At 37.1% G+C, this 26,495-nt stretch overlaps 1 protein-coding gene across 3 annotated transcripts; it reads right to left on the reverse strand.

Moving 5' to 3' along the window:
* Positions 1 to 2,080: 2,080 nt before the first annotated feature.
* THAP12 (THAP domain containing 12) lies at positions 2,081 to 26,406 on the reverse strand. Of its 3 annotated transcripts, XM_054576292.1 has the most exons (5): positions 26,055 to 26,406; positions 14,796 to 14,916; positions 10,349 to 10,456; positions 6,425 to 6,461; positions 2,081 to 4,890 (listed from the first exon to the last, which is right to left on the reverse strand). In XM_054576292.1, exons 1-5 carry the CDS (start codon positions 26,141 to 26,143, stop codon positions 2,957 to 2,959), a joined length of 2,289 nt encoding a protein of 762 aa, XP_054432267.1. In that variant the 5' UTR covers positions 26,144 to 26,406; the 3' UTR covers positions 2,081 to 2,956. The 3 variants fall into 3 exon arrangements, with proteins under 3 accessions (XP_054432267.1, XP_054432269.1, XP_054432270.1); XM_054576294.1 differs by lacking the exons at positions 14,796 to 14,916; positions 26,055 to 26,406 and adding an exon at positions 12,462 to 12,541; XM_054576295.1 differs by lacking the exon at positions 6,425 to 6,461 and having other exon boundaries at positions 4,822 to 4,890; positions 26,055 to 26,404.
* Positions 26,407 to 26,495: the final 89 nt, after the last annotated feature.

Genomic DNA, 26,495 nt, shown 5'->3' on the forward strand with positions numbered 1-26,495 from the left:
TCAAGGAAGCCACGTGGACTATAATGAGTACATTTTAGAGATGCTGTGCTGAAAGCTGGCAATGGATAAAGCAAGAACATAAAAGGAACCTATCTCTTTTACAAACTTAAGAATGAAGTGGCTTTCACAATCAATTTTAAGATTGAAGGACTGAGGTACCTGGCTCTCATACTTATTAGCTATATAATTTGGAGCAATTCATTTACCTCTGTGAGTTTGATTTCTCAACTGAAAAATGGCAATACTTGCCCAAGTTTTTCTGGGAATTTGAATGCTATATTCAAAGCACTTTGTAAGCTCTCAAACATAACTATTAATAAACACTGCAAGTACAATTTTCCTATTTTACAAATTTCTCACTTTAAAGAGCACTTAAAAAGTGGCTGCCCCTCAGATGAAACAGAAAACAGATCCAAATTTTACTGCAGAGGAACTGCCTCAAGAAGGAGTCTCTTCTCAATCTACTACTTACCTTACATGGTTATTGTTCAAAAAAATTACATAAAATTATTAATAAAGCATTTGTTTTCATTGATTTTACAAGTAACAAATTGTTAGGCTTTAACTGTGTAACTTTGTTTTCCCCAAAATGAGTGGATTTGTCAAAATCAAACTCTTTCAATTAGATACACTAAATCTTGAATATGCTTCCTAGTATACTTTGCTATTTAGATGATACGGAATTTTTTAAAAACTGCAGGTGGCTTTTATGGACACTTATATGTAAAAGGTATTTTTCTTTTCCTTTCTTTTTGCGAAAATGACAGTCTCCATTTCATCTGTGGGGAGACTATCATTGGCTCAATCTACCTTCAAAGATCAGAATTTGTGAATATGCCTCTTAACAAATTAGGGTTTTTAAGCTTTTAATTTAAAAAACATACAGGGATTATAAAAACAAATGATGAGCACCTTAAAATGTGCTTGTTAACCAATGCTTGTGTGAATGTTTTGGATACATTATTATGGTAGACTGAAAATGGGGCCAAATTTTGCAGCTCATCCCATCAAGATGAGGAAGTCTATTTCTTCACACTTTAAATCTGGACCAGCCTTGTGACTTGCTTTGACCAAAAGAATGTGGTGAAAACAATGTTCTGTCAGTTCTTGAGCAGAGGCTTTGACACTTCTGCCTTTGCCTTCTTGGTACAGAGACCGCCGTGCCATAGGCCCAAGATAAAGGACCACGTGGAGAGGGCCAGATGTTCCCACTAGCCCCCAGCCAATCTGCTGGCTGAACGGAGAGCCTGGATGAACCACTGAACCAAACCACTGAACTGTGAGAAATGATAAACTGTTTCTTAACACCATTAAGTTTTGGAATGCTGTTAAGCAGTGACAGGTAACTAATGATAAATTATCTGATCCTCATAGCACAACCCCAAGTGTGGTTTTATAGTTTAGGAAACATACCCAGGTTAAATAATCTGCCAAAGTCATACCATTCTTTTAAGTGTCATAAGAACTGATGGCAGGTATTAAAAGGCCAGCTGTGTCTCCTCCACTGTCATCCTGAACCTGATCAGTTTTTTCTGCCAATGACAGAGATACCTCTTAGAGCTCTGGCTCTAAGATAAACTCTGACATCTTCTTCATAACCTGCACTGGTAATGTGTCCTGATTGGACATATCTGCCAGGCTTGTCAACGACAAGTAAATGCACTGGTAACTATCATTCAGACCTAGCACTACACAAATACACCCCATTCTGTTACATGAAACTCAGTTATCCCAACATAAAATAATTCAGTGACATCTCTGCCATTATATTCACTAATTTACATTTTACCCAGCAACATTTACACAAACCCTGACAATCTGTATCGGGGGCCATACCGCATATATACAATATTTAAAAAATGAGTTAGATAAACCTTACATTTAATAATTTCTTAAAATGTCTTTATATACCCCAAGTAGTAAGCCATAAACCAAAAAACAAATTAAAAACTTATCTATTGTGAAAGTAGTAAATATTTTTGAAACAGGAATTTACCAGAAGAATCTATTTTGTCCCAACCAAAAATTAAATACAAGAACTTTAAACAAAATTCACATTTTATTTACGTTGAAATAAACTATACAAAATTGATTTTCTTCACCAAAAATAACAGCAAAATTTTCTCTATTATTCCTAGATAACCACAAAACACATTTTTGTAGGTTTTCCAGGTTTTGCTTATAAATCAAGACAAGGCAGTAGATAATAGTCATGGAAACAGAATAAAACAGACAAATCAGTTGTCAGTCTCCATGGCCTCCGATCCTGTCTTGACCATAAAACAGAAGTGTTCGACATGTATCTGCTAAAAAGCTTATGAAGACAAAGGCTCAACAAAGGAATGTAAACAGCAACAACGAGATGTGGAACAACAAGGCTCTTCCATTCAATCTTTAACTGTCACTTGTTTCTCTTAAGATCACTGAATAAAGATAAAATCTACACTGAAATCCTTGTTTGGAAAGCTCACGTTTCTTTCACTGTCTGGTAATTCCCTTAACTGTCCATTACAGATTTTTAATAGCATATTTAAAACTCTTGCTATTTAGTTAGTTGTGAGCTTCACTTTAAGATTTTTATAAAATGTACTCCTTCCTCCCACACTTCCTCAAAATTTATTTCTTCAAAGAACTGGTAACTCAATACCCAACAACTGGATCCACAGTGATAATAAATGTTATGTCTAAATGACTTAACAAAAACAATTCCAAGTGCCATTAGCATTGATCACGCAGAAGTGTCACATGGCACTTTCAATGCTATCTTCTAGAAGAACAGTTAGTTCTCCAAAGCATTAAAGTTCAAACAGGGGCCACTTAAATAGGCTAATGTACTCAAGATATTCAGTGATTAAGTAGCCTATATACACCTTATAGCTTTTCTATAAGATGTTTCAAATCTCTTACAGATTTTTTTCAATATCAAATATAAGAGAAAACCTATTTTAATAGTCTCTCAGGTATTTTTGATGGTTTCTGAATTATCTGTAGGAAGCTCTGACTTAGTTGTATAGAGTTTGATGTATGTGTCCACCATTAAATCCAAATCATGTTTTATATCAAAATTTATGTTAAGCAAAGCTAAGTTACTGGACCTTTGGTCTGTCAAAGTGTTCCTCAGGTATGCTTTGAGACGCTTTCGCCCATTTTCATAGCGTTCATTCTCAACCTTCATCACAGGAAGAATACACAGGACCTTGAGCAATGCATAAACGTTAGGAAAAAACTTGATGTCTGGCAGGTGGAGGGCTTCATAAATGGTGGATGGAAGTTCTATATCTTTTCCTCTGTGTTTCCACTTGATTCTCCAACAATGCAGCTCAGCTGAGAGTGTATCAGGATTGGGTAAGTCGCTTCTGTACATGTCAGCATGGTGCTCCTCTGACGTATTGAATTTGAGCTGTCCCATGACAGAGGGTACCAGAGATAAGCATTTAAGAGCTTTGAGATGCTGTTCTGAGAATATATCTTTCAGTTCCTGAATAATGTGTTCCACTGTTGGAACACTTAGAGCTTCTTTATAGTAACTCTCAGAGGTCAGCTGAGATTCCAGGTTCCCTTGATGAGCTCTGCGGAATTTCCCAGGGAGCCTCATCTGAATATCAAGCTTGGTTGCCAAATTGGTGGCTTCTTCAAACCAAAATTCATGATAAACTTCAATATTTTCCATCACTTCATTTAGCGAATGCAGCACTGCAGTCAAGCTACTGGCTGCAAAGAAGACATCAGAAGTTTGCCCCTGGAGATTTTTCCCAAACGCTCTTGTAAAAGATAGAACATTTTTAAGAACAACAATAGTAACGATGAAATCAAAATCTGTTACTGCACTACAGAGTACAAATGCTCGACCTGCTATACAGTTATTCCATCTAATATTTGTGTCATTATTTATGCCATCTAAACATAAAACAAGTGCTTGTAGGAGGTCTACTAAAATTTCAAAAGCATCATGCCTGCCTGTCCACTGAGAATGACAAATTTCCTTTAGTTCTTTACCCCTTTCCTCATTGTTCTGAAAGAGGACAGAAATTACATTGTCAAGCTCTAAAAGCAGTTGTGGTGATCGATGGAAAAAAGAACAAACTTCCTCAATTGTTCCTAATGCAACAGACACTCCCATAACAGGTACCGATTTTGCCAACCACATATTTAAGGCACAGGAAGAGCAGAGTGTATAGACAGCTTGGGGATACTTCTCTAAAAGTCTAGAAGCAACAACTTTCATTTTGGAAGAAAATCCACTGGACACAATGTAAGCCTGGCCACGACAATACTCCATGTTTAATCCCCACTTCTCAGTTATCGTAGTGTGAAATTTCATAGCCAAAATTTCGGCATCAGCTTCGTAAGGAAGGAAGCCCACAAATTCCTCTCTCAGGTTATGAGCTTCATCAACAAACCTCACCAATACAGGCAGGTGCTCCTCCCCGGCTATGTCCACTACGTCATCAGTGATAATTGAAAAGAAGTGAGAGTCTCTCACTTCCCTGAGGGTTTCTTCCCGAATGCAGCTCTCACAGATTTCTAACATCTGTTTCTGCTGTGTTTTTGAACAGAACAATGTGTTGACTGCTGTCGTCTCAAAGCGCTTCCTCAAAACCTCTTCACCAGAATTTATCCGGCACTCCAGCAGTGCTTGAAAATTATCCGGAGTAAAGAGACCTTCTGGGACTTCATCAGCTTCATGTCCATCCAGAGGTATGTTTTGTTTTCCCATAAGAATCAAAATTTCAAATAAAGATTTTAAATATTCTTTGTTTTCCTTCTCTTCAAGGGTTAGAGGTAAAATATCTTCATCCTGTTCTTCAGCCCCTTCTTCTACACTGGGATTCTGAGCATTGCTGTTGTTTATTTCTTTATGTTTTTGTTCCTGTTCAGAAGTTTCCTCAACTGGAAAACAAAGAATTAATTTTATAAACAGGCTTATGAGGAACTATACAGACAAAAAAAAAATTCATTCTTGATTGATTAAATATTTAAAATCTACAAACTAATTTTTTCAAATTCACAGAGCACCTCTTAGACCAGAGACTACAACAGAGATCAAAATAAGACACACTCTGGTAGGGGAGGCAAACACTGTGAACAGCAGAGATTATAATCCTACATATAAATGCTGCTGTAACAGAGGAACAATTTCCTATAAACTTAACAACAAGGCACATCACATATAGAGTAATAAGACAGTCTATGCCCTCAGAAAAAGAAAGAGGAAGGGAATCAATATTTATGAGGTACTATGGTGACATTCTCTATGTATCCCATTACTCCCTCTACAGGCAGATGGTATCAACCCTATTTCACAAATGAGAGTAAATAACTGCACAAGGTCACAGACGCAGTTGGAAAGATGGATGTGGAATTTAAATTCAAGCTTGTCTGGCTCCAAGGCCCATGCTAATGCTGTTTCTATAAAACCATTAAGCTATACTTTTATATGGGAGATGACACACCTGTAAAAAACAATATCAAGTATATTCATGCAATATAATATCAATTATATTCTTTCATTTTTGAAAAATCTTAGCCTAATCTCTTCTATTTGGATGGGAAACCTAAGGTCCTGCGGTTAAAGTGTCCTTCCCACAGTCATACACACAACCCTGCAAGTCCTGGCCCCAAGGTCCCACTCTGGGTTCATTCCTAACTATCATGGGTTACGAGAAGCTCCAACAACAAAATGAATGTAGTTCCTCAAATCTGGCACCCTGTTTCACGCCACTCTATTTTTGCACAGGACACCCTTCCGTGCTCTTTGCCTGAGTCCATGTCTCCTCATCTCTAAAGCGGGAAAATAACAGCATTTACTTCAGGGCTATTTTGAGAATTAAGTGAATTGATATAAGTAAGGGAATTAAAATAATGAGTTGGTACACAGTAAGCACCCAATAAAGTTATGTTAAAAATAATAGGAAGAGAAAGAGGTATAGGAGGAAGAGTAACAGTAATAACTGGTAAAAACAAAAACAACTTCTAGCCCTCATCCTTTAGTGACACAGCTCAGGCATCAGTACCAGCAGAAAGGTTGTTAGACTCCTACCCTCTGTAAGGCTAAGTATCCCCACAGCATTTATTCCTTAAACAATCACCAAGAACTATTACGCACTACACATTGGATGGACAGAGATTCTGTTTCTGTCCTTACTGCTGCTTTCCTTCCCTACACTGGGACACTGTGAGCCTGCCACTCCTACCACACTGAGAGCATCTACTGGGCAAAGTGTATGGCATAGTGGCACTCAATAAAGACAAACTGAACTAAGGTTTTTGTTGCATAGGTAATTCCAAACCCCAGGACAATGCCTACTATATTCTTGCATCTTTCTCACAGCAGATTTTGGACATAAAACATATTTACTTGTCTTTACCAGGTCAAGGCCTTTTTAAAAGGCATTCAGAAATTGAGTCATTAACTAGCACTTACTTTTTTTCTGTTTCAGTGTCCTGATTTCATCTTCACTCTAAATGACAAGTAAAAGGAAAAAAAAACCATCTTTAAGAAAACTAAACTCTAGTATATCATGTAGACTCACATGTAAAAAGCAAAACTGGAGTCAAATTTAATTCTTTCAAAAGCATATTTTTTATGAGAAATACATTCTTAAAACAGATAAATGATCAGAAAACCAGAACAATTTGCTCAATGACCCCAAATTTATAATAAAATAATAGAGAAAAAAAGAATACATCATTTAACTTTATACCTAAATCATCTCAAGTTTGGGTTGTAAGTGTTTACTGGCTAACAAAAGGCTTTTATGAAAGTATGCCACAGCACTTGAGATCAAATCATAGGGGACAAATCATGCACTCCCCTCCCCCTGCTGCCCCATTCTAACCCAGGGGGATGACATATAAGAGGGAATTGCTGGATTACAGAACCTAACACAAGAGCTACGAGAAATCCCTGGGAAGCAGAAAGTGACACAGTGCCAGTATGGAAAAGAAATTAATGCACACAGCATAGACGGCCAAGCACATTAGGGTTGGAGTGAGGAAAAACTTTCTAGTTATGTCCTTTTCTCTCCCTCTAACCCATTACAATGATTAGATCACAACCCACCCCATTACTATTCCAGGGTAGAAAAGCAGCACTACCAGTGATAGCTGGAAACAGTAGGGTACCTGCTGGGCACCATGGGACATGATACTGCTAGGAAGAAACATCACCAGGCTAGCCAACACAAAACTCTCTCTCCTTATCCTACGGGTGGCAGAGTTAGAAGGATGGCAGATCTGGAACAGTGTGTCCACTATAAGGTGTGCCCACTGTAAGGTATTAGATGTTCCCAGGAGGGGCAGAGGACAGAAAAACAGTAGCTACAGGAAGGGAAGCGTTGAGCTCCTCACCCTGGTTCACATTACTAAGAAGAAAACTGACTGAGAGGACTGTAGTGTAGTGTCAGCATTCATCTATGAGAGGTCCCAGAAAAACAAACAGAGGTAAAGAAATGCAGCAAGAAGTAAAAACTTGAGGACTTCTCAGAACTTAAAAATGTTTAAGTTTGAATAAGAAAAAAACCCTCACATCTAGATGTATTTTAACAAAACTTAAAATTTTAAATATTAAAAAAAGAAAATATTACAGGTTCTGAGGGAGAGAAGGCAGATCACCTAAAAATGAACAACCAGGTTGGTAACAGATTTCAATAGCAATAATAAATGCAAAAAAAACCCTAGAAAGAATCAACATCACATATACTATGTATACCCTCTATGTATCACCTAATCACATTTTAAATAAAAAATACAAAATGGTTTTTAAAAATAAACCCATGTCTGAAAACTAAAAACAAGAATTATCCTATGTTAAAGAAATACAGGAAATTACAAAATAACTCATAATTAGCAGACCAATGAAAGCACTACATGTCTAAAATTGTGAGATACAGCAAAAAGATACTTGGAGAGACATTTATAACTTTGATGTACACAAATATGACCTAAACATTCAAGAAGCTAGAAAAGAGCCAAAAAGTAAATCCCTCAATTCAAGAAGAAACTAGCCCTGGCTGGTGTGGCTCAGTGGATTGAACACCAACCTGCAAACCAAGGGGTCACTGGTTCGATTCCCAGTTAGGGCACATGCCTAGGTTGCAGGCCAGGTCCCCAGTGGGGAGGCGTGTGGGAGGCAACCACATATTGATGTTGCTCTCCCTCTACTTTCCCCTTTCTCCTCCCTGCCTAAAAATAAATAATTTTTTTTTTAAGAAAACAGAAGAAACCAATAAAATAGCTCACAAGTACTGCAATTACTTTTATAACATAACTAACCACTATTTCTTTGAAAAGACTATTACAATAATTTTACACAAGCATTCCACATCCTAAAGTTCATACACTTTTGGAAACATAAGAAACAGATAGAAGAAAGAGAAAACCGGTAAATAAATTGAAATGGCAATCAAAATATTTCCTCACCCACATAAGTCTTCTGATTATACCACATTCAATCTAACTTTCAAAAGCAGACAGTATCTACCTTACATAAGTTTTTCTAGAAAAATTAAGAGATTTTTTTAAAAAGAAAACTATTCAACTCATGAATCTAACAGAACCTTGATACCATAGCTAGATAAAAGGAGTACATAAAAGATATTATATGCCAACACTTCATGGGAATGTAAAGATGGTTCAACTTTAGAAAACCCATTGTTATTCACGACATTAAAAAATGAAAAAAAAAAGTAAACTTTTCTACTCAATCGATGCAGTGAAAGCATTTAATAAGTTCAACAAGTAATGACAAAAGCTGAACATGAAGGGAATGAAGGAATTTTCTTAGCTTGACAAAAACTATCTTAACAATACCACAGCAAACAGACTTCATGGAACAAGGCAAGTGTACCACCTGTGAAATTCCTGGGACTATTCAATACAGTAGTAGGGATCTTAACTAAACAATAAAACAGGCAATGGAAAAATTAAAAATAGTGACAACTGGAACAAGAGGCAAATTTATACTTATTTGTAGATTGCCCTTTTTGTAGATGATACAATTGAGTACATAGAAAACCTGGAGAGTATTAGGATTAATAAAAGGAGGGTCTTCAAAATTGATGGAAATAATCTCATACAGGATACATAATCTATACGAACAAAAACCATAATGTATTTAGAAAATAATCTAAGCAACAATGCATATGTTTTCTTTTAAAGTGCTGTAACAAAATCCCTGAAATTTTTTCATGTTTGTCTGCATTCCTAGAAGTATTTTAATAGTCTTTTCAAAGAACTAGTATGTATTTAGTTTTGTCAATGATTACTGTTACTTGACAGCCATTTTATTATTTTTTTAATCCTATTTATGACTGGGACTACAATTTTGAGAGAGTTAAGAAATAGCCCTATTTGCAAGTAACACAGGTGATAAAAGTTACAGCTGTAAAATCAGTGTGGTATAGCTGCTAATAAACAGATATTACAACAGGGCAAAACAGAGCTCCCAGAAACAGCCCTGCATATATGTAAACTTGTATATGACAGAGATTAAATGTTATACTAGTGGAAGAAAGGATGGATTAATAGACCATGTTGGGAAAACTGGTTCTTTCTATAAAAAGAAAATTAAAATTAGATCTCTATTAGACACTATACATAATACCCTAAATGGATTAAAGAGCTAAATATGAAAGGTAAACACAGAAGAAAATTACATAAATGTTATCTGAAAAAAAGCACACAAAAGGTAGATTGAAATGATATATATTAAAAGACACTAGCATGGATACCAACAGGGAGGGGAGCAATGTAATAGTAGAAGGAAAATTAAACAAAATAAGGGCCTTGGTGGTGGTAATGATGTTGGCCTAAGATCAACAAAAAGCAAGTAGGTTTCAATCAGAATTAAAGGATATCGAAGGAATATAAAAACATGCATAAATGATGCCACATACAGAGATTTAAAAGCTTTTTCTAAACCATGTCAGTACTTAATAGGTAAAACTATCCATGTCTTAATTCTTATACTTCTGTTTCTGTATCCATTTGTACTGAATTCTGGAAATATACCTCAGTTCCACTTTCCTTACTATAAAAGAAAAGTTACTGTTTTGGGTTGTTTTTTTTTTCTTTCCAGGAAGGGAATGAGCTAGTGAGAGGGCCATAATTAACAGCATGCTTTGGCCCAAGTCAATAAGTATCAACTGGCTCAGTTTGAGAGATTTTCCAATTTAAATACTAAAACAAGCTAATCATTTTACATTCTGGCTATTTCACCATAGCATTCATTTCCTGTCCTAGTACCTTTGAAATAGAGAGTAACCTGGTTCAGTTTTAACATGAATACACCCATATTTGATTTCATAGTATAATGGGGAGTGGGAAAGCTGAAAGCACATTGACATACCAATTCTTTTATTCGTTTTCTGTGTCTGCTATGTGGATTGTTCAAGTGACTGGTAAGATCAAATATTGTTGGTATTGCATTATCTCGAAGAACTGTCCTATAAGGACTCTGAAAAAGAAAAATGTGTTAATTCAGAGCTAGTCCTTAAGAATGCCTTACACATAAGTACAATTCTATGTTAATGATTTCCCCAGTACTCCTTCACCCACTTCTAACATGTAGAGACAGACTTGGAGAATTGAAGGTGCCAATCCAGATCAGCTTATTATTTATAACTTTTTGTATTTGCTCTTTTGGCAATCTTACTATTATAAATTAAAAAACTGAACTAATGAGAGGCATAAAAAATAAACTGTATTTTCATTCTGTATACATATTCCTAATTCAGATTCCCAGTACTTTTATCTATTCTGCCGTTCCATGAGCCCACCAAATCTACAGCAGGCACAAAAGTTTCTCAAATAATCAACCTATCCTCTTGCACGTTTTACAATAATTCTTCCCTCCTTTACCTGCTGTTCAGTCCACTTTTGCTACTATTTTTGAGAAGCATCAAGGCACAATGAAATAATATTGGACTGGGATCCATGAGACACAGAAACTAGTCCAAACTCTATCAGTGAATCACTGTAAGACCCTGGTCAAATAATTTCCCTTTTGGACCTCAGTTTCTCTTCTAAATAAAATTCAAGTATTAAACTAAATCAGCAATTTTTAGTCTTTTTCTTTCCATGATATACATACACTAATTACTAAAATTTTGCAGCACACCAAAAAATATATTACTTTTTTTTGCTGATCTGACAAAAAAAAGTAGGTATAATTTTAATTCATTCACACCAAATGGCTATTGTTGTGTTGGCTGTCATTTTTTTATTTTAGAATCTAAGGGAAAAGAGGTCAGTGCCCCTGACTAAATAGTTAGGTATTGCATGTTTTAAAATTTTTTGTGGCATACTGGTTCAACATCACTGAAGTAGACCTACATTTCCTAATGTTCATAATGCTTGCCATTTCATTATGCCATCTGTACTTTTACATGATCTACTCACTTTATTAGTTAACATTGTCTTAAGCAATAAAAACTACAAAATAATGGTTTGATGGGCTGGCTGTATTTTTAACACATATTACAAAACTTGTAAAATAAAAATTGATTCATGTGCCACCTGAAATCACTCATACCACAAGTGATATACATAACCACACTTTTGCAAACACTGAACTAGATATTCTAAATCCCCTTCTAATGCCAATGTTCTTATCATTGAAGGATGATTATATGCTCTATCCTAATTCCTATTAACCCAATCCAACCTGGCTAAAAGCTAGATGAATACTTAGATATTGACAGTTTCCACCGCCAGCCCAGAGTAAGTCAGGTTTATTAAGAGGTAGAGTAGCAAGCCCCAGCCAGGTGGCTCAGTAGTTTGGAGCATTGTCCCATACACCAAAAGGCCGCTGGTTCAATCCCTGAGTTAATAAACATATCCTCAGGTGAGGATTAAAAAAAAAAAAAAAGAATAACAGATACTACATCCCCACCTCCCAGCCCCACCCAGCTAGTCCAAATAAAGCAGTGCCATTAATCTCTTCCCAAATTTGCACGGATAAAGACAAAACACTTCATTTTTTAAAGCTTTCTTGGGAGCAGTGATTGTTTCAAAGCTGACAATTAAAGCCTGGTAAAAATATACGCCAAAAAAATAGCAACTTCTATATTTTTTCACTCAGGGAAGGAAGGTTAGGAAGATATGAAGGAAAAATACAGTTTATCCTTGAACAACACTGGACTGAACTGCGCAGTTACACTTACATGTGGATTTTTTTCAATAAATACTGTAAGTGTATTTTCTCTTCCTTATGGTTTTCTTTATAACATTTTTTCTCTAGTTTACTTTATTGTAAGAATACAGTATATAATACATATAACCCACAAATGTGTTAACTGACTGTTTATGTTATCAGGATTCTGGTCAACAGTAGGCTGCTAGTAGTTAAGTTTTTGGAGAGTCAAAGTTATTCACAGATTTTCAACTGCATGGGGTGTCAGCACCTTTAACCTCTGTGTTGTTCAAGGGTCAACTCTATATAACTAAAGGAAACACACTACCTTAGGTTTTATCCAAAGAGCTGTTAAACACATCTGGGAAGAATTTCTATTCAGATTCAGTATTTTCTAGTTCAATCCAATGCCTCATAGAAAACACAAAAGAAGAAAATCTATTTCTTAATGACACCCAGCTTCTAATGCGGGGCCAATTACCCTGACCCTAGCAGGGAGTTTGAATCAGGGATTGATTCAGGACACAATCATTGAAAGGAGCAAAAACTATACAATACCCACAAAGTGTCCCAACTTTCCCATTTAGCAATCATCTCAGAAAAGCAAACATACACACATACACAGTCAATTCTTGGTATCCTACCAGTTATTAAATAATGAGGGGAAGGATAAAACATTCTAATAAGTTTTTAAAATTCAAATCAATTTTCTATCAAAAATATTACAGACCAGAAAACAATATACGAATGAAAAACATGCAACTTTCATTAATATTTATTTATAAGTATGCATGCCAAAAAGGGCTACATTCAATTCATTTGCATGATAATTTTAACTCAGTATCCAGATTTAATCTTTAACTGCTGAATTAAGGTTTGAGCATAAAGCAGTGACCTTACATACTCCAGCATTAAGGATAAGCTGTGGCTTTGAACTAGCCATCAATGTTTACTGATGAGATTAAATTTAAATGCCAAATTAATGGAGTCAATACTCTTAAACATTTGGATACAGATATCAGGTAAACCAGCTTTTAACAGCATTATCTTCTACATGAGTAGAAAAAAAATTTCCTCACATTTGCATTAATTTATTCAAGATTGAAGAATCATGTGGAAATTTAAAATGCAAAAATAGCTCCTCATTCTAGTCTATGCTCTGAGGAAACAAGAATATGAGAGTGAACTATATTTTAAATTTCTCATATTAATCTTGTTGGAATTACATAATTAAGAAACCATATTTATTACTAAAATAAAAATATAAAAATGTATATGGCTTGTGTATTTAAAATAATAATTTTGGATATTTTTACGTATTGTCAAAACAAAGAAGAAGTTTGCCTTTTAATATACAAAACCTCTTATTCTGGTTGGTCATTATTACCCTCTTAACAAAGTAAGGCAAAAGTATCCCTCAAATATTTGTGATTAAACTGTTGAACCGGAATTGGCTCACCTCCCAATGACTTCACAAGTATCTGCTTCAATTAATATTGAGAAATAAAATAACCCAATCATTCTTTAGTTTTCTGATGCCTCTGCAAAATGTATCTGAAAAAAATATCAAAATAAATTGCTGCATAACAATATACAGTGTACCTTCAAATCAAGTTTATGTCTATCCTAATATCTTGGGTGATATCGCAGTTATACCTAAACAATCCTGTTTGACAAAACTGTCTTCCTAAATAGTTTTTAGTGTTTTAAATCTGCTCCAGTTCAAATCTGCCCTATGTGTGCCTTTTATGAATCCTGCAATAACAAAAATAAAGATGGTTAAAAACTGAGACGTTAGGAATTACAGTATTTAATTTCATTGGAAACTGGGGCCCAAGAGGGGAAGAGACTTGGCCAAATTCACACAGTTAACAGTAGAGAGATTGTTAGTAGTAAGAGACATCCAGTTCTTGATATGAAATTTCAAATTATTGATGGAAATTTTTTTTACATTACTTATATGATCAGCAAATCCTGTTGCATCTAGCACATGAAAATTAAGGGCTGGTTCTAACCATTACATACAAAAACAAAAACATGAAAACAAAGAGCTCCATTCCTCAATGAAGACTTCACTCATAAAAAAGCTCTAGAGAAGCTGCTCCCAAATAAAAATACCAACTTTACCTTAAATAAATATACTTTTATAATAGTGTAAAATTTTCTGAAGGCTACACAGGTTTAAAAGTGGCCATCCCTGTCCTGGCTGGTGTGGCTCAGTGGCTTAAGTGCCAGCCTGTGAACTGAAGGGTCACTGGTTCAATTCCTGGTCAGGGCACATGCCTGGGTTTCAGGCCAGGTCCCCTGCTGGGGGCATGCAGGAGGCAAGTGATTGTTGTTTCTTTCCCTCTCCTTCTCCCTCCCTCCCCTTCTCTCTGAAAATAAATAAATGAAATCTTAAAAAAAAAAAAAAAAAAGTTGCTATCTCTGGTGAGTAGGAATGGGGTATCAGAACCAGGGGTATAAAAAAACAACAACCAAAAAACAAAAATCCCATCAGGTTTTAAAGAACAAAATAGATACTATTCAGCTCCAATTTTGCCTTCAATTAAAAAAAAGGGCCAGGGTATAAGGATACCCTCTGACATTATTCACAGAGAAAGATTTCCACTTCCAGATAGTGAGTGAGAAAACAAAAAACCCAAGCCCTCCTATTACTTACAGTTCTACAGATCATAGAGGTCTCAAAGTGCTTGGCACATAATCGATAATGTTTATTTAGTTGATCAGGTGTTTTATCTTCTAAGTCTGCTCTCCTACAATTTTCCACCCACTTCTGGCATCTATAAATAAAACCAAAATACAATTATGGAATATGAGCTCAACATTTAAACTTCAGCATTTGGTTTCAAAGCAAATACATACTATGGACCATGGATTCCTGCTCCCCTCAACCCACAGAACACAATTTATTATGTTGATTATTAACAAAATGAGAGCTAGAAGAAACTTTAGATATCATTTAGTACATTTAATTACAGGTAAAATTAAGAAGTAACTTGCTCAGTCATGTACAAAATCAGCAGCAAAATTAGAACTTAAATCTGAGTCTTTCAACTCCCAAGACTCCAAGCATCAGAGAAGACTCAATCACCAGCAATACAAGTAAAAAGTTGTACAACCATGAGGCCAATGACCTAACATTCCCCTCAGGATTTCTTAACTTAAAGAAGCATATAAAGCAACACTGTCATTGTAGGAAATTAGTAAGTAGATGTTCTATAAATAACTAGAGTTCCTCATGGAAGCAAGTCAGTCTTATGATTTATTAGACACACATGATTTATTATTTACAATGATATGTACAGACTAGTTTTCAAGCTTCATGAATGCAGATTGGTGTCTACACAATCTAGTTATGTCCTCTTGGTGTTTAAATATCTGCAGAAAAACAAATAATGAGCATTATTATGAGCCAGACACTGTTCTAAGTCCTTTCCAAAGGAGTACTAGTATTATCCCCTTTGTGCAGATGAAGAAATGAAAGCACAAAATTCTTAAGTTATTTGCTAAAGGCTTTAACTAGATCTTTCTCTCATTCCTCAAGTTTCTAATAATAAAATTCTGTCATGAATAAGTGCCACAAATTTGAAAACATTTATCTTGTAATTATTTATGTTTTGTCTCAACATTGCACTTCACCCCTCCATAGTCTCTCTAACACTAATTCCCCCCATTCCCAATACGTAACATAAAACCATGTTGAAATGCTGGTTATCTAACCCAAACTAAAATCATAACTACATTGTAGAGCATTTCATTCAGCCAAGAAGCATTACTGCATACAGTAATGATGCCTAAGATGTCTGCATTTTAATCATATAGTTACACAGTTGTGCAATATGACATAAGTATTTCCTACTTCAACACCCAAATACTTGGTATAAAAACTGTCTCACACTAAGGTAACTTCCATACTCATACAGTTAAGTTTGTTTTTTCTTAAATCTCTGAAGATCTTCCACACAGGACTCTATTGTATATATTATCTCTGAACTAAGTTGAAACAGTTTTCTGATACCAGGAGCTATCAAATTCTCTACATTTATGTTTTCCATATCAAATACCTAGAAATAAATCTAGTGCAAGACCTCTAACATAAAACAAAAATTTAAATAACTTAAATAAATAGAGAGATATACAAGTTCACAGGGTGGTACACTGAATTCTAAAGATATCAATTCTCCCCAAACTAATTTACTATTCAATACAATCACAATCCCAACAAGTTCTTTTGTGTGTGCATATGTGTGTGAGAGAAAGAGAGAGATGACTAGATGACTCTAAAATTTTTTATATAGAAATTCCAGGGAAGGATTGAGGGTGGGAGATGGGGGTGGGTGGGGCAGGGAAAAGTGGTGGCAGGAAAATGGAGACAAATGTATTTGAACAATAAAAAAAAAATTTTTTTTAAAGAAATTCAAAGAACCAAAACAATCTCGTAAGAAAAAAAAAGTTGAAAGACTTCTACTACCAGATATTAAGATGTATTATAAAGCTTATTAATAAGACAGTGTGGTATTGGCATAGGATAAAACAATGGAACAAACTGCAGAGCTATGGACACTTAAGGTAAAGGTATCATTGCATAGCAATAAAGACAATTTTTTAATAGTGCTCAGTCAACTGGATATCAATATGAAAAAAAGAATCTTGACTCCTATTTATTTATTTTTTAATTCTCATCCAAGGACATTTTTCATTGCTTTTAGAGAGGGAGTAAGGGAAGTGAGAAACATCAATGTGAGAGAGAAACACTGACTGGCTGCCTCACCTCCTTACGTACTTGTACCAGGGATCGAACCTGCAACCTTTCGGTTACAGGACGATGTCCCAACCGATGGATCTATGCTGGCCAGGGCTCTTGACCCATATTTTTACACCATATATACAAAAATAAATTCCAAATGAACTGTAGATACAAACATGAAAAGTAAAACAACAAAGCTTCTAAAAGACAACTTTGGAATAGACAAAGATCTCTTAAAGGTGACAGAAAGCACACAAGCTCAAGAAGAAAAGATGAATTAATTAGGCTACTTTAAAATTAGTAACTTTTATTTATTAAAAGAAGACATTTAAGAATGAAATGGTAACCCATAAAATGGAAGAAGGCGCCTGAAATACACATATCCAACAATGAATTCATATCCAAAATATATATGAACTACAAAAAAACCAGACATCCAAATGTAAAAATGAGCAGGCAATTTGCTGTTATTCAGATGGTCAATACACATTAAAATATGCTCATAAAAAAATTAAAGGAAAAAAAACTCAATCTCATTAGTCATTAGGGAAATATTAATGAAAACCATAACAAAATATTACTACATACTTCGAAGAATGACTGCAATGTAAAAGAGATAATACCAAATGTTGATCAGAGGTAGGATAACACAGTAGAAGGAATCAACTGTGGTTGACTATATGGAATAATATTTGGCAATGGGAATGAGTGAACTTAGCTGATCTCACAAACACAATGATGAGCAAAACAAGCCAGGCATGCACACTATGTGATTCTTTTTATATTAAATTCAAGAATAGGCAAAACTCATCTATGGTGATTGTGCAGAAAGAGCGTTAACAGAGCAGGCCTGAGACTGCTATCCTTAGAAAGGCTTGTTTGGCTGGTGTCTGGGAACTTGTCTAGTAAATAGTTTCCTATACTGACATAAAACTTGCCCTAGCTGCTAAGGTGGCTCATTGTGCCTAAACTGTGCAAACAATACAATTTATACAGAACATCTGCCTTCCTTCTAGGAGTCTGGAATTTTAGTATCTGCTAGGCAGAGAGTGTCTATGTGATAATTCCAATAAAACGTTCAGGTACTAGGTCTCTTAACGGACTTCTCCAGGCAAAAACACGGCACACTTGTTGCTGCATTTTCATTGCTGAGGAAAGTGGGCTCTGTGTGACACCCCCGTCCACAGGAAGGAGAGAACATTAAGCAGCCTACATATGGATGCCTCCGTACTCCACCTATGTTCTTTCTCCCCTTATGATTTGATGTATGATCTTATTACATTGCTGTAATAAATCTTAGCTGTAAGTCTGTCCAGTCAATCTTTGAATATGGGGGTGGCCTTGGAGATTCCCAACACAGTGATAAAATAGTGGGTACATTGGGAAGGGGTAACAAGTAGGAGTGGACACAGAGAAGACTTCTGAGGTGCTGGTAATATTCCATACCTCAATCATTACCTGGATATGTTCATTCTGTACAAATTCATCAAGTTCTAGACTACCATTTTTGCACAGTGTATGTAACAATAAAAGAGCTTCCCCTCACTCTTTCTTCTCCTCAATAACCAACTAATCTAATGTGTGTGAAGTCTGACAACGAAGCCAGACCACTGGGGAGGTAAGAGTTTGGGATTTAATAATATTCTTTATTTTTTTAATCCAGGAAATAGTTTCATGGGCATGTTACTCTGAAAATCGAACAAGTCATACACTTGCAATTTGTGACCTTCTGTTTATATGTTTTATATTAATAAAGTCATAAAAATTATATATGACCAGTGTCTTTTTTACATACAAGGTCTCTCCAGGAAAAGTCCAGCTGTTGTTAATATAATGAGAATGGTTTGCATGACACCAATGTCACCTAGCAGCCAAGGAGAGTGGACTGGAATGCACATCTGTAAACAATAACAAGTTCACTGTACTAGTCAGTGGAGGCAGTAGATGCCATTGAGTGTGCATGTGTACTGTGTGGCTGTCGCATTCATAATGACTGAGTTGAGCAACCAATCTACATCAAATTTTGCATTAAGCTTGAGCATTCCTCCGTGGAAACTATACAAATAATTCGGAAGGCCACAGCTATCAGCAAATGGTGATCAGCAGCTTCATCATGACAATGTGCCCACTGATGCATCATGTTATATTCAAGTTTTTTGGCGAAACATCAAATTACTCAGGTGACTCGGCCCTCCTACAGCCCAGATTTGGCCCCGTCACTTTTGGCTTTTCCGAAAACTAAAATCACCTTTGAAAGGGAAGAGACTTCAGACCCTCAGTGAGATACAGGAAAATACGATGGGGCAGCTGATGGCAACTGGGAGAACTGTGTGCGATCCCAAGGTGCCTATTTTGAAGGGGACTGAGGATTCATTGTCCTATGTATAATGTTCCTTGTATCTTCTTCAATGAAGATCTCTGTTTTTCATAATTCATGGGTGGATACTTTCTGGACAGACCTCATATATATTTATGTACATGTATACATACTTACATGCTTACATAAATATATACATACTTATATATTTATCTCTCAATTGTTCTTGTTACCAATGTTACCTTTTTCCTAGCTCTTCCTTTCACTGTTCTGTGCCCTGTACTCCAGATTCTGCAGCCTTTCCCTTTGGCAGAATAGAATGACTTCCCAAATACCTTTTGTCCTCCTCTAACCCCTTCGCCTTGCTGCAGAGTAAATGTATTAAAAACCTAATTTGAGAGTATACTTCCCTGCTTATGATCCTTTGTGGCTTCTCATTACTCCTCGGATAAAAAACCAACTCCTCCTAAGTCTTAGAAGACCCTGCACAATCTGGACTTCTTAACCACCATTCTACCTTCGTATCACACACCATCTTTCCCCTCTCTCTGCCCTCCTCACAGGCCTTACTTCATTCTCATGAATGCACTGTGATCATTTCCACTCTAAGGCTGTTCCCCACGCTCTTTATTTAGCCTAGTATCTTCTTCTTGTTGCTTTTTCACTTCTTTTGCACAAGAAAGCCTATGCAAAGATCAGTCTTCAGATCTTAGCTCAAATGTCATTTCTTGAAGGAAACTTCTGATTCAGGTGGGGGGGGGGTGTGTGTGTGTGTGTACACGCATGCGGGTAAGTAAGCCTCCCCCCCTCTGTATGTGGTCTCTCAACATCCTATATTCATCCTACCAGTTTATTACCATCAGTATAAACATGTCCTAGTACCTCCCTTCTTAAAAACTTCCTGAACTCATCCTCTACATAGCAAAACTAGTTAGAGTGCATTTTCACTGTATCTGCTGTCTTACCTCACAGTCTTGACTCAAGGAGGCTTCAGTTTTATCCCTTTTCCACTGAAACTGCTCATTAATGACTTCCATCCTGCCACATCCAATGGTCACTTTCTTTCCTCCTCTTAATCAAACTTCAGTACTATTCAACCAACATTGACCAGTCCTTTTTAAGTTTTGTTGTTAATTTTTTCTTTCAATGGTCTCATACTCACATGCAACACTTCTAAAAACATATTCCAAGGACCATTAAAAAAAAAAAAGGTTTAATGGTCAAAAAAGTTTGGGTAATATTACATAATTATCCTACTCTTGTAGTTTTAGGAAATCTTGTGGGACTTTTGAACAAATTAGCTAACCATTCTGGTCCTGCTTTGGTTACTGAAAAGCAAGGATTACCTCAAAATTTATTGCAAGTGTTGTATGTTTAGAGGATTAAAAGAGATGATATAAAAGTACTGTAAAATCCTATTTTATACAAGTAAATCTCAAACTTCATTGTCTTAGGACCCTTTTACATTCTTAAATTACTGAGGACCTGAAGAGCATTTTTGTTTATGTGGGTTTTATCTATCAATGCTTATAATTACAGAAATTAAAACTAAGAAAAACTTTTAACATTTACCTTTTTTTTTATTTTTTAAATTAACTTATTTTTAGACAGAGGGGAAGGAAGGGAGAAAGAGAGGGAGAGAAACATCAATGTGTTGTTGCCTCTCGTGTGCCCCTCCTGGGGACCTGACCTGCAACCAAGGCATGTGCCCTGACTGGGAATCAAACCAGCGAACCTTTGGTTCACAGGCTGGCGCTCAGTCCACTGAGCCACACCAGCCAGGGGGTTTTTGCTGTTTGTTTTTTTTTAATATTTACTAATTCTAAAAATAGTAATACCATTACATGTCAACACAGATAACATTCTAATAAAAAATAACTACATTCTCCAAAACAAACAAAAAACACTTAATGAAAATGTTTAGTTAGTTTAGTGAAAAGAATGGCAGTTTTCCATCTTTCCAAAACTCTTTTAATGTCTAGTTCAAAAGAAGATTACTAGATTCTCACATCTGCTTTTAAATCTGTTGCCATATGTTGTTTTGTTAAAATATCGTAAGATAATCGCAACTTAAAAGGTTATTAACATTTTCTTCCTTTTCTACAAAATTGTGGATGTTCTTTGATACTATACCAAAACTCCACCAAAAATCTTTCTTAGAGATTAGTTGCAAGTGAAAACAGACCAATGAGCTTTTTCACACTCTAGTGCTTACATTGAAGTCCACTGGTCTACCTTGCACTTTGAATAGAGCTTTTATCCACTTATGTCTTTGTAAAATCATTGATTGGTCAATTTGAAAAATATTAGTTCAGTGAGTTATGCAGATCATCTAAATGGTAACACATTTCATTAGTCAGTATATTTAAAAAGTCACAGCTATCAATATCACCACTAATATAATTTTTTTTAAAAAGTCTGTATTAGCTGTCAAATTCAAAGTGGTGCACTATGTTAATTTTTTGCTAATTTTTGCTTGAATGCTCATTGTCAGTTGTTTTCCTTGAGCGGCATGCTTAATTTCTGAGAAAATATCAGCCAAATACTTGAATCTGAATAGTAATACTTAGAAAATTTTAGAGAACAATATACAACTTATAAGAGCAATAATGTTGTTATACGGTATATAGCCCTGAAATACTTCACTGTATACTTTTGAGAGAATGAGCATGAAAAAGTCAAATAATGTCAGGATGTTATTATAAAAATAGGTTTTACCTTGTAGGTTCTTTGAAAGGGTCTTGGGAACCCTCACGAGTGCAGGGAAAACCACTGTTTTACATTTAACAAGGTAGAGTACGTCAACTCTGAATTATCTTTAATTAAATTGGTAAAAGAATCTTGGAAGACATCACTACTGGGGTGAATTAGTACTAACTGCCTGAGGAGGCAGAAGAGGGGCTTCAACTGCCCAACTCGCTCTAACAGGAACATTTCATTAGGTCTACTTGAACCGTCTCACCTGGTCTGGGGATGTGCCACTGTGAACAGTCCCCAGGTCCCTGCCAACGCCTGACATTAGTCAAGCCATTTTGGAGCAATCAAAATTTGGAGTCTTTCTTTCTTTTTTTTCCTTTAGTTTTAGGTAATCTATGACCTCCCTGCCACTGCCCTAAGTTAGTTGATTCTATTATTTTATATTAAAAGAAAAGCACATTAATGCCACTTTTTTTAAACCAATAAAAGCTATTATGATATGGTATAGTAGTGTGTCCTTTACTGATTATACTCCTGAATTTTAAATCACTTCTAAACTGCTGTTCCTAAAAGTATACTTGGAATTTATAAGTATGATGAATAGGAAATGCACTATTTAAAAGATTAAATATATTTATCTTTATTGTTAAAAAAGTTAACTTTTGAAGGATAGGTTAGCATCTCATTTTACCCCTACAACTCACTTACAGAAAAAAATTAGTTATAACTAATAATTCTAAAATACTGTTATTAATTTAGTAAACATCTCTGGACACTACTTCTTTATTATAATTAACTCTAGGCATGGGAAAAAGAAATTCTGTCAAATACAGTAGAATTTGAAGTCCTACAGCATGAGGAGATTTGGTTTGGATAAAAAGTTAAGACTTTGAAGACATTACGTTAAGTAAAATAAGCAAGACATAAGAGAATAATTATTATATCATTCCACTTATATGAAATACATAGAACAAATTCATGAAGACTGAAAGTAGATCAGAAGGATGGGGGGAGTTACTGTTTACTGGTTATAGAACTTTTGCTTGGCGTAATAAAAAAGCTTTGGAAATATAGAGAGGCAATGGTTGAATAGCAATGTGAATGTAATCAATGCTCCTGACTCACATACTTAAAATAGTTAAAATGGCAAATTTTATGTCATATGTTTTACCAAAAATTTTTAAAAATTAATAATGCAATATACTGAAAACCACTGATTTGTTCCTTTTTAATGGGTGAACTGTTTGGTATGTGAATTATATCTCAATAGAAGTGGGTTTTTTTTTTAAGGTTTTAAAAGTTTGTAATTTGGTCTTGAAATACTCAAAAGACTTGTTACATGAAAAGGGCATAAACTTGCTTAGGGTGACTCTGGGGACAAAACTAAGACTTCCAAAACATAAATTATAGGGAGGAATATATTTCCACTCAAAACAAGGAAGAAACAGCAGCTAAAGCTGTCCATAATCCTCAAATGTCCCCTCACAAAGCAGAAAACCATCGCCGGTGGATTTTTTTTTTTTTTTTTTTTTAAGCAAAGGCCCACCTGTCAGGGATGCACAGGGTCCCTAAAGGGTTCATAAGTAATATGACCATGGAATGCAAAAGTGCGTGTCTATGTTTTTTCTCAAGAGTCCTTATGTTGATTTTCAAAGTGGACAATGACCCAAAAAAAGGTTAACAAGCAACTGCTACTGAGGAAATTCCAGCACTTTAAAGGATATTGCAATAGATCTAATCACTTTCAAATCTGAGACTGTAAGCCCCTCCAAGCCATACTCCCAGCTAAGGAATGTAATAAAAGAGCATTCAACTAACTACTCATGGACACAAATGACCTGTGGTCCAGACTGAGTAGCAGAGCCCTCATTAGGCAAGTGAAATATTCTCCCCACAATGCCCTTGGGCTAAAATTTAGGTAAAGTGAAGATAATGCTTACTGTAATAAGGTCCAGTCAGATTAAGATGCTCCTCGTCTCTACTCTCACAGAACCAAAAGCTATTCCTTATTCTCTTGACTTAGTCCCTCTCCATCTCCCTGAACTTTAAACATTAGAAACACCCCAGGTCACAGCCCTCAGACTTACTCTGCTTTATGTACCTGATATCACGGCTTTAAATACCCTCCATAAACTGAGAACACCCATATTTACAACTTTCAGTTTGGAAGTCGCTAAATCCCAAACTTGTGTATCTTTTTATGTGGTTTTGGCTCTTAAATATTTAGGTCACTGATGTAAATATGGGCCATTTTGAGTTATTTCTGGATGTGGTATGAAAAAAGACATCTATTCTTAAACAAGTCTATCACATCTCTTAAACTTCACATATCTCAAACTAAACCTTTAATATTCCTCTCTCAGGCCTAACAACTCAATTGGTTAGAGCATCATCCAGACATGTCAAAGTTGTGGGTTCAATTCCTGGTCAGGACACATACAAGAACTGACCATATGGAACAAAAAACTGAAGAAATATATATATTCCTCCACCAAACCTGCTCCTCCCAAGCTCATATTAAAAATCTTCAAGTCATTCTTGATTTCTTTTCTTCTCTTACAACCTAAATCTAAATCATTAACGAATCCTGCTGAATTCACCTTCAAAACACAGCTCAAATGCAAAACTTACTACCTCCTCTACTAACCTGAATTACTGCAACTGCCTTTCACAGATCTTCTTGCTCTCACCTCTGTCTCCCTACAATCTAACAAGCAGCGAGTGACCCTTTTTAAAGTTATGTCTCTACTCTAAACCCTTTGATTACTTCCTATCTCACTCAGAATAAATACCCAAAGTGCTTTCCATGGCATACAATGTCCTACACAATTTGCACCCCCCACTCCCAACACACACCTTTCTGGTCTCATCTTTTCCCTCTCCTTCCTTAAACCAGCTCTAACAGTCCATGGACTTCTGGCTGTACCTCTAACAAGCATGCTCTGCCTCTCTTTGCATTCATTGCTCCACAGACTGAAAATCTCTTCCCCTAGATATCTTCACGGCTAGCCCCCTTACCTACCGCTGGCCTTTGCTCAAATTCACATTCTAAGGCCTTCTCTAATTGCCCTATTTAAAACAGAAATTATGCCTCCCCTGCTACTTCTAATTCTATCCCACAACATGTGCCTTTTTATCACAGTCCTGTATTTATCACCATCTGACACACTGCATATTCGTCAATTTTCCCCCACTACACTGTAAAGTCGATGAGAGCAGGGACTCTGTGAATTGTTCATCTGTACACTCCCAGTGCTCTGAACAATTCCCAGCACGTAGTAGGCCCTCAATAAATATCTGTGGAACTAATAAATAGCATGTTACATTACAATCGCCTGCTTAGATTTGTCTCTTTAATGGACTGTGAACTTTCTGCAGACAGCAACACTCATTCACTTGTGAATTTCCAGCACCTAACACACATGGTAAGTGTACTGATCTCAAATGACTAAATCAACGAGAGGCCAAGGGAAACCCTCGGCTTTTCAAACACGGCCCCTATAGTACCACTCTCGGCCCCTATAGCACCACTCTCTCGAAGAGCGTCTAAGTTACTTTAAAGACGGTTTCAGTACCAATTTTCATGCCTTCACGTGTACTTCCCCCACCTCCTACCTCACCCCGCTCCGTTATCCCCACAATAACCAAGCAGATGATGAGTAACAGCCTGAGCCAGAATCTGTACCAGGAGCAAGTCCGAAGGAGAGAGCAGTTGTGACTCGAGATCAAAGAAGGTGGACAGACTCCGAAAAGAAACAGGGTCCCGGAGGTAGTGGCAAGGAGAGGAAAAGGCCCCGGCAGCCACACACACAGACTCCAAATCCCTCTTTGACAGTTGAGAAAACTAAAGCTCAGAGAAGAAAGCGACTTACCCGAAGTCACAGAGCAAGCTAACCAGGACGAGAACCCACTTGTCCCTTCTGCGCGCCGCCCTAGCTGCCTCTCATTTCGGGTGGTGTCCTGGGCGCCGAACCCCTGCCTGTGCACGTGCTGCGAGGTCCCCGGGTGCCCACATATCCACTGCTCCCGGCCCGTTCCCCGCCTGGGTGCGAGGCTGGTGTCACAGACTGTGCCCCCCACCCACACACACCCCTCAGCCCGGGACCCGCGCACCGCGGAGGTGGGCCCAGGCAGCCAGCTCCGCGCCCGCCGCTTACCGGGCTGGATCCCGCGGGAACCTGAAGAAGGCCAGGTCCGACTGCGTGCTCTTCCGCGTGCAGTTGGGGGCCGCGCAGAAATTCGGCATCGTCGCCCGCCCGCAGGCCGGCCCAGCGCTCCCCTCCCCGCCTCCTCAGGGCAGCCCGCCCGCCCGTCGGGGCCGGGGAGGGGAGCCAGGCCGGCCGGCCGGCTCGGCAGGGCCGGCGCGCCGGGGGGAGGGGCGGGCGGGCTAGAAGCCGCGAGGGGCAGGAGGGGCGCCGCGGTCCGAGGCCGAGCTGGGGAAGCGGCTCCACAGTGCTGTGAGCGGCCGGGAGGATTTACCGCCGCCGCCGCCGCTGGTGCACCTCCCGCCCGCCCGGGACGCTGCCGCCTCCTTCCCACAATGCACCCTGGCGCCCGGGGGTGCCCTCTCTTCCCTTAGCCTTCCTCCTCCGCCCCTT

Source organism: Pteronotus mesoamericanus, unplaced genomic scaffold (genome assembly GCF_021234165.1).
Source record: "Pteronotus mesoamericanus isolate MK-2021 breed Mesoamerican mustached bat unplaced genomic scaffold, CSHL_Meso_final contig_33, whole genome shotgun sequence".
NCBI classification, from domain to species: Eukaryota; Metazoa; Chordata; class Mammalia; order Chiroptera; family Mormoopidae; genus Pteronotus; species Pteronotus mesoamericanus.

Bases quoted from the DNA above. Each gene is read 5' to 3' on its own strand.
- THAP12 (XM_054576292.1), bottom strand. From the start codon at position 26,143: ATGCCGAATTTCTGCGCGGCCCCCAACTGCACGCGGAAGAGCACGCAG. The intron at 14,917-26,054 runs GTAAGCGGCGGG...TTTTATTTATAG, and splicing joins TTCCCGCGGGATCCAGCCCG to ATGCCAGAAGTGGGTGGAAA. The intron at 10,457-14,795 runs GTAAGTAATAGG...TTTCTTTTTCAG, and splicing joins CCTCTATGATCTGTAGAACT to AGTCCTTATAGGACAGTTCT.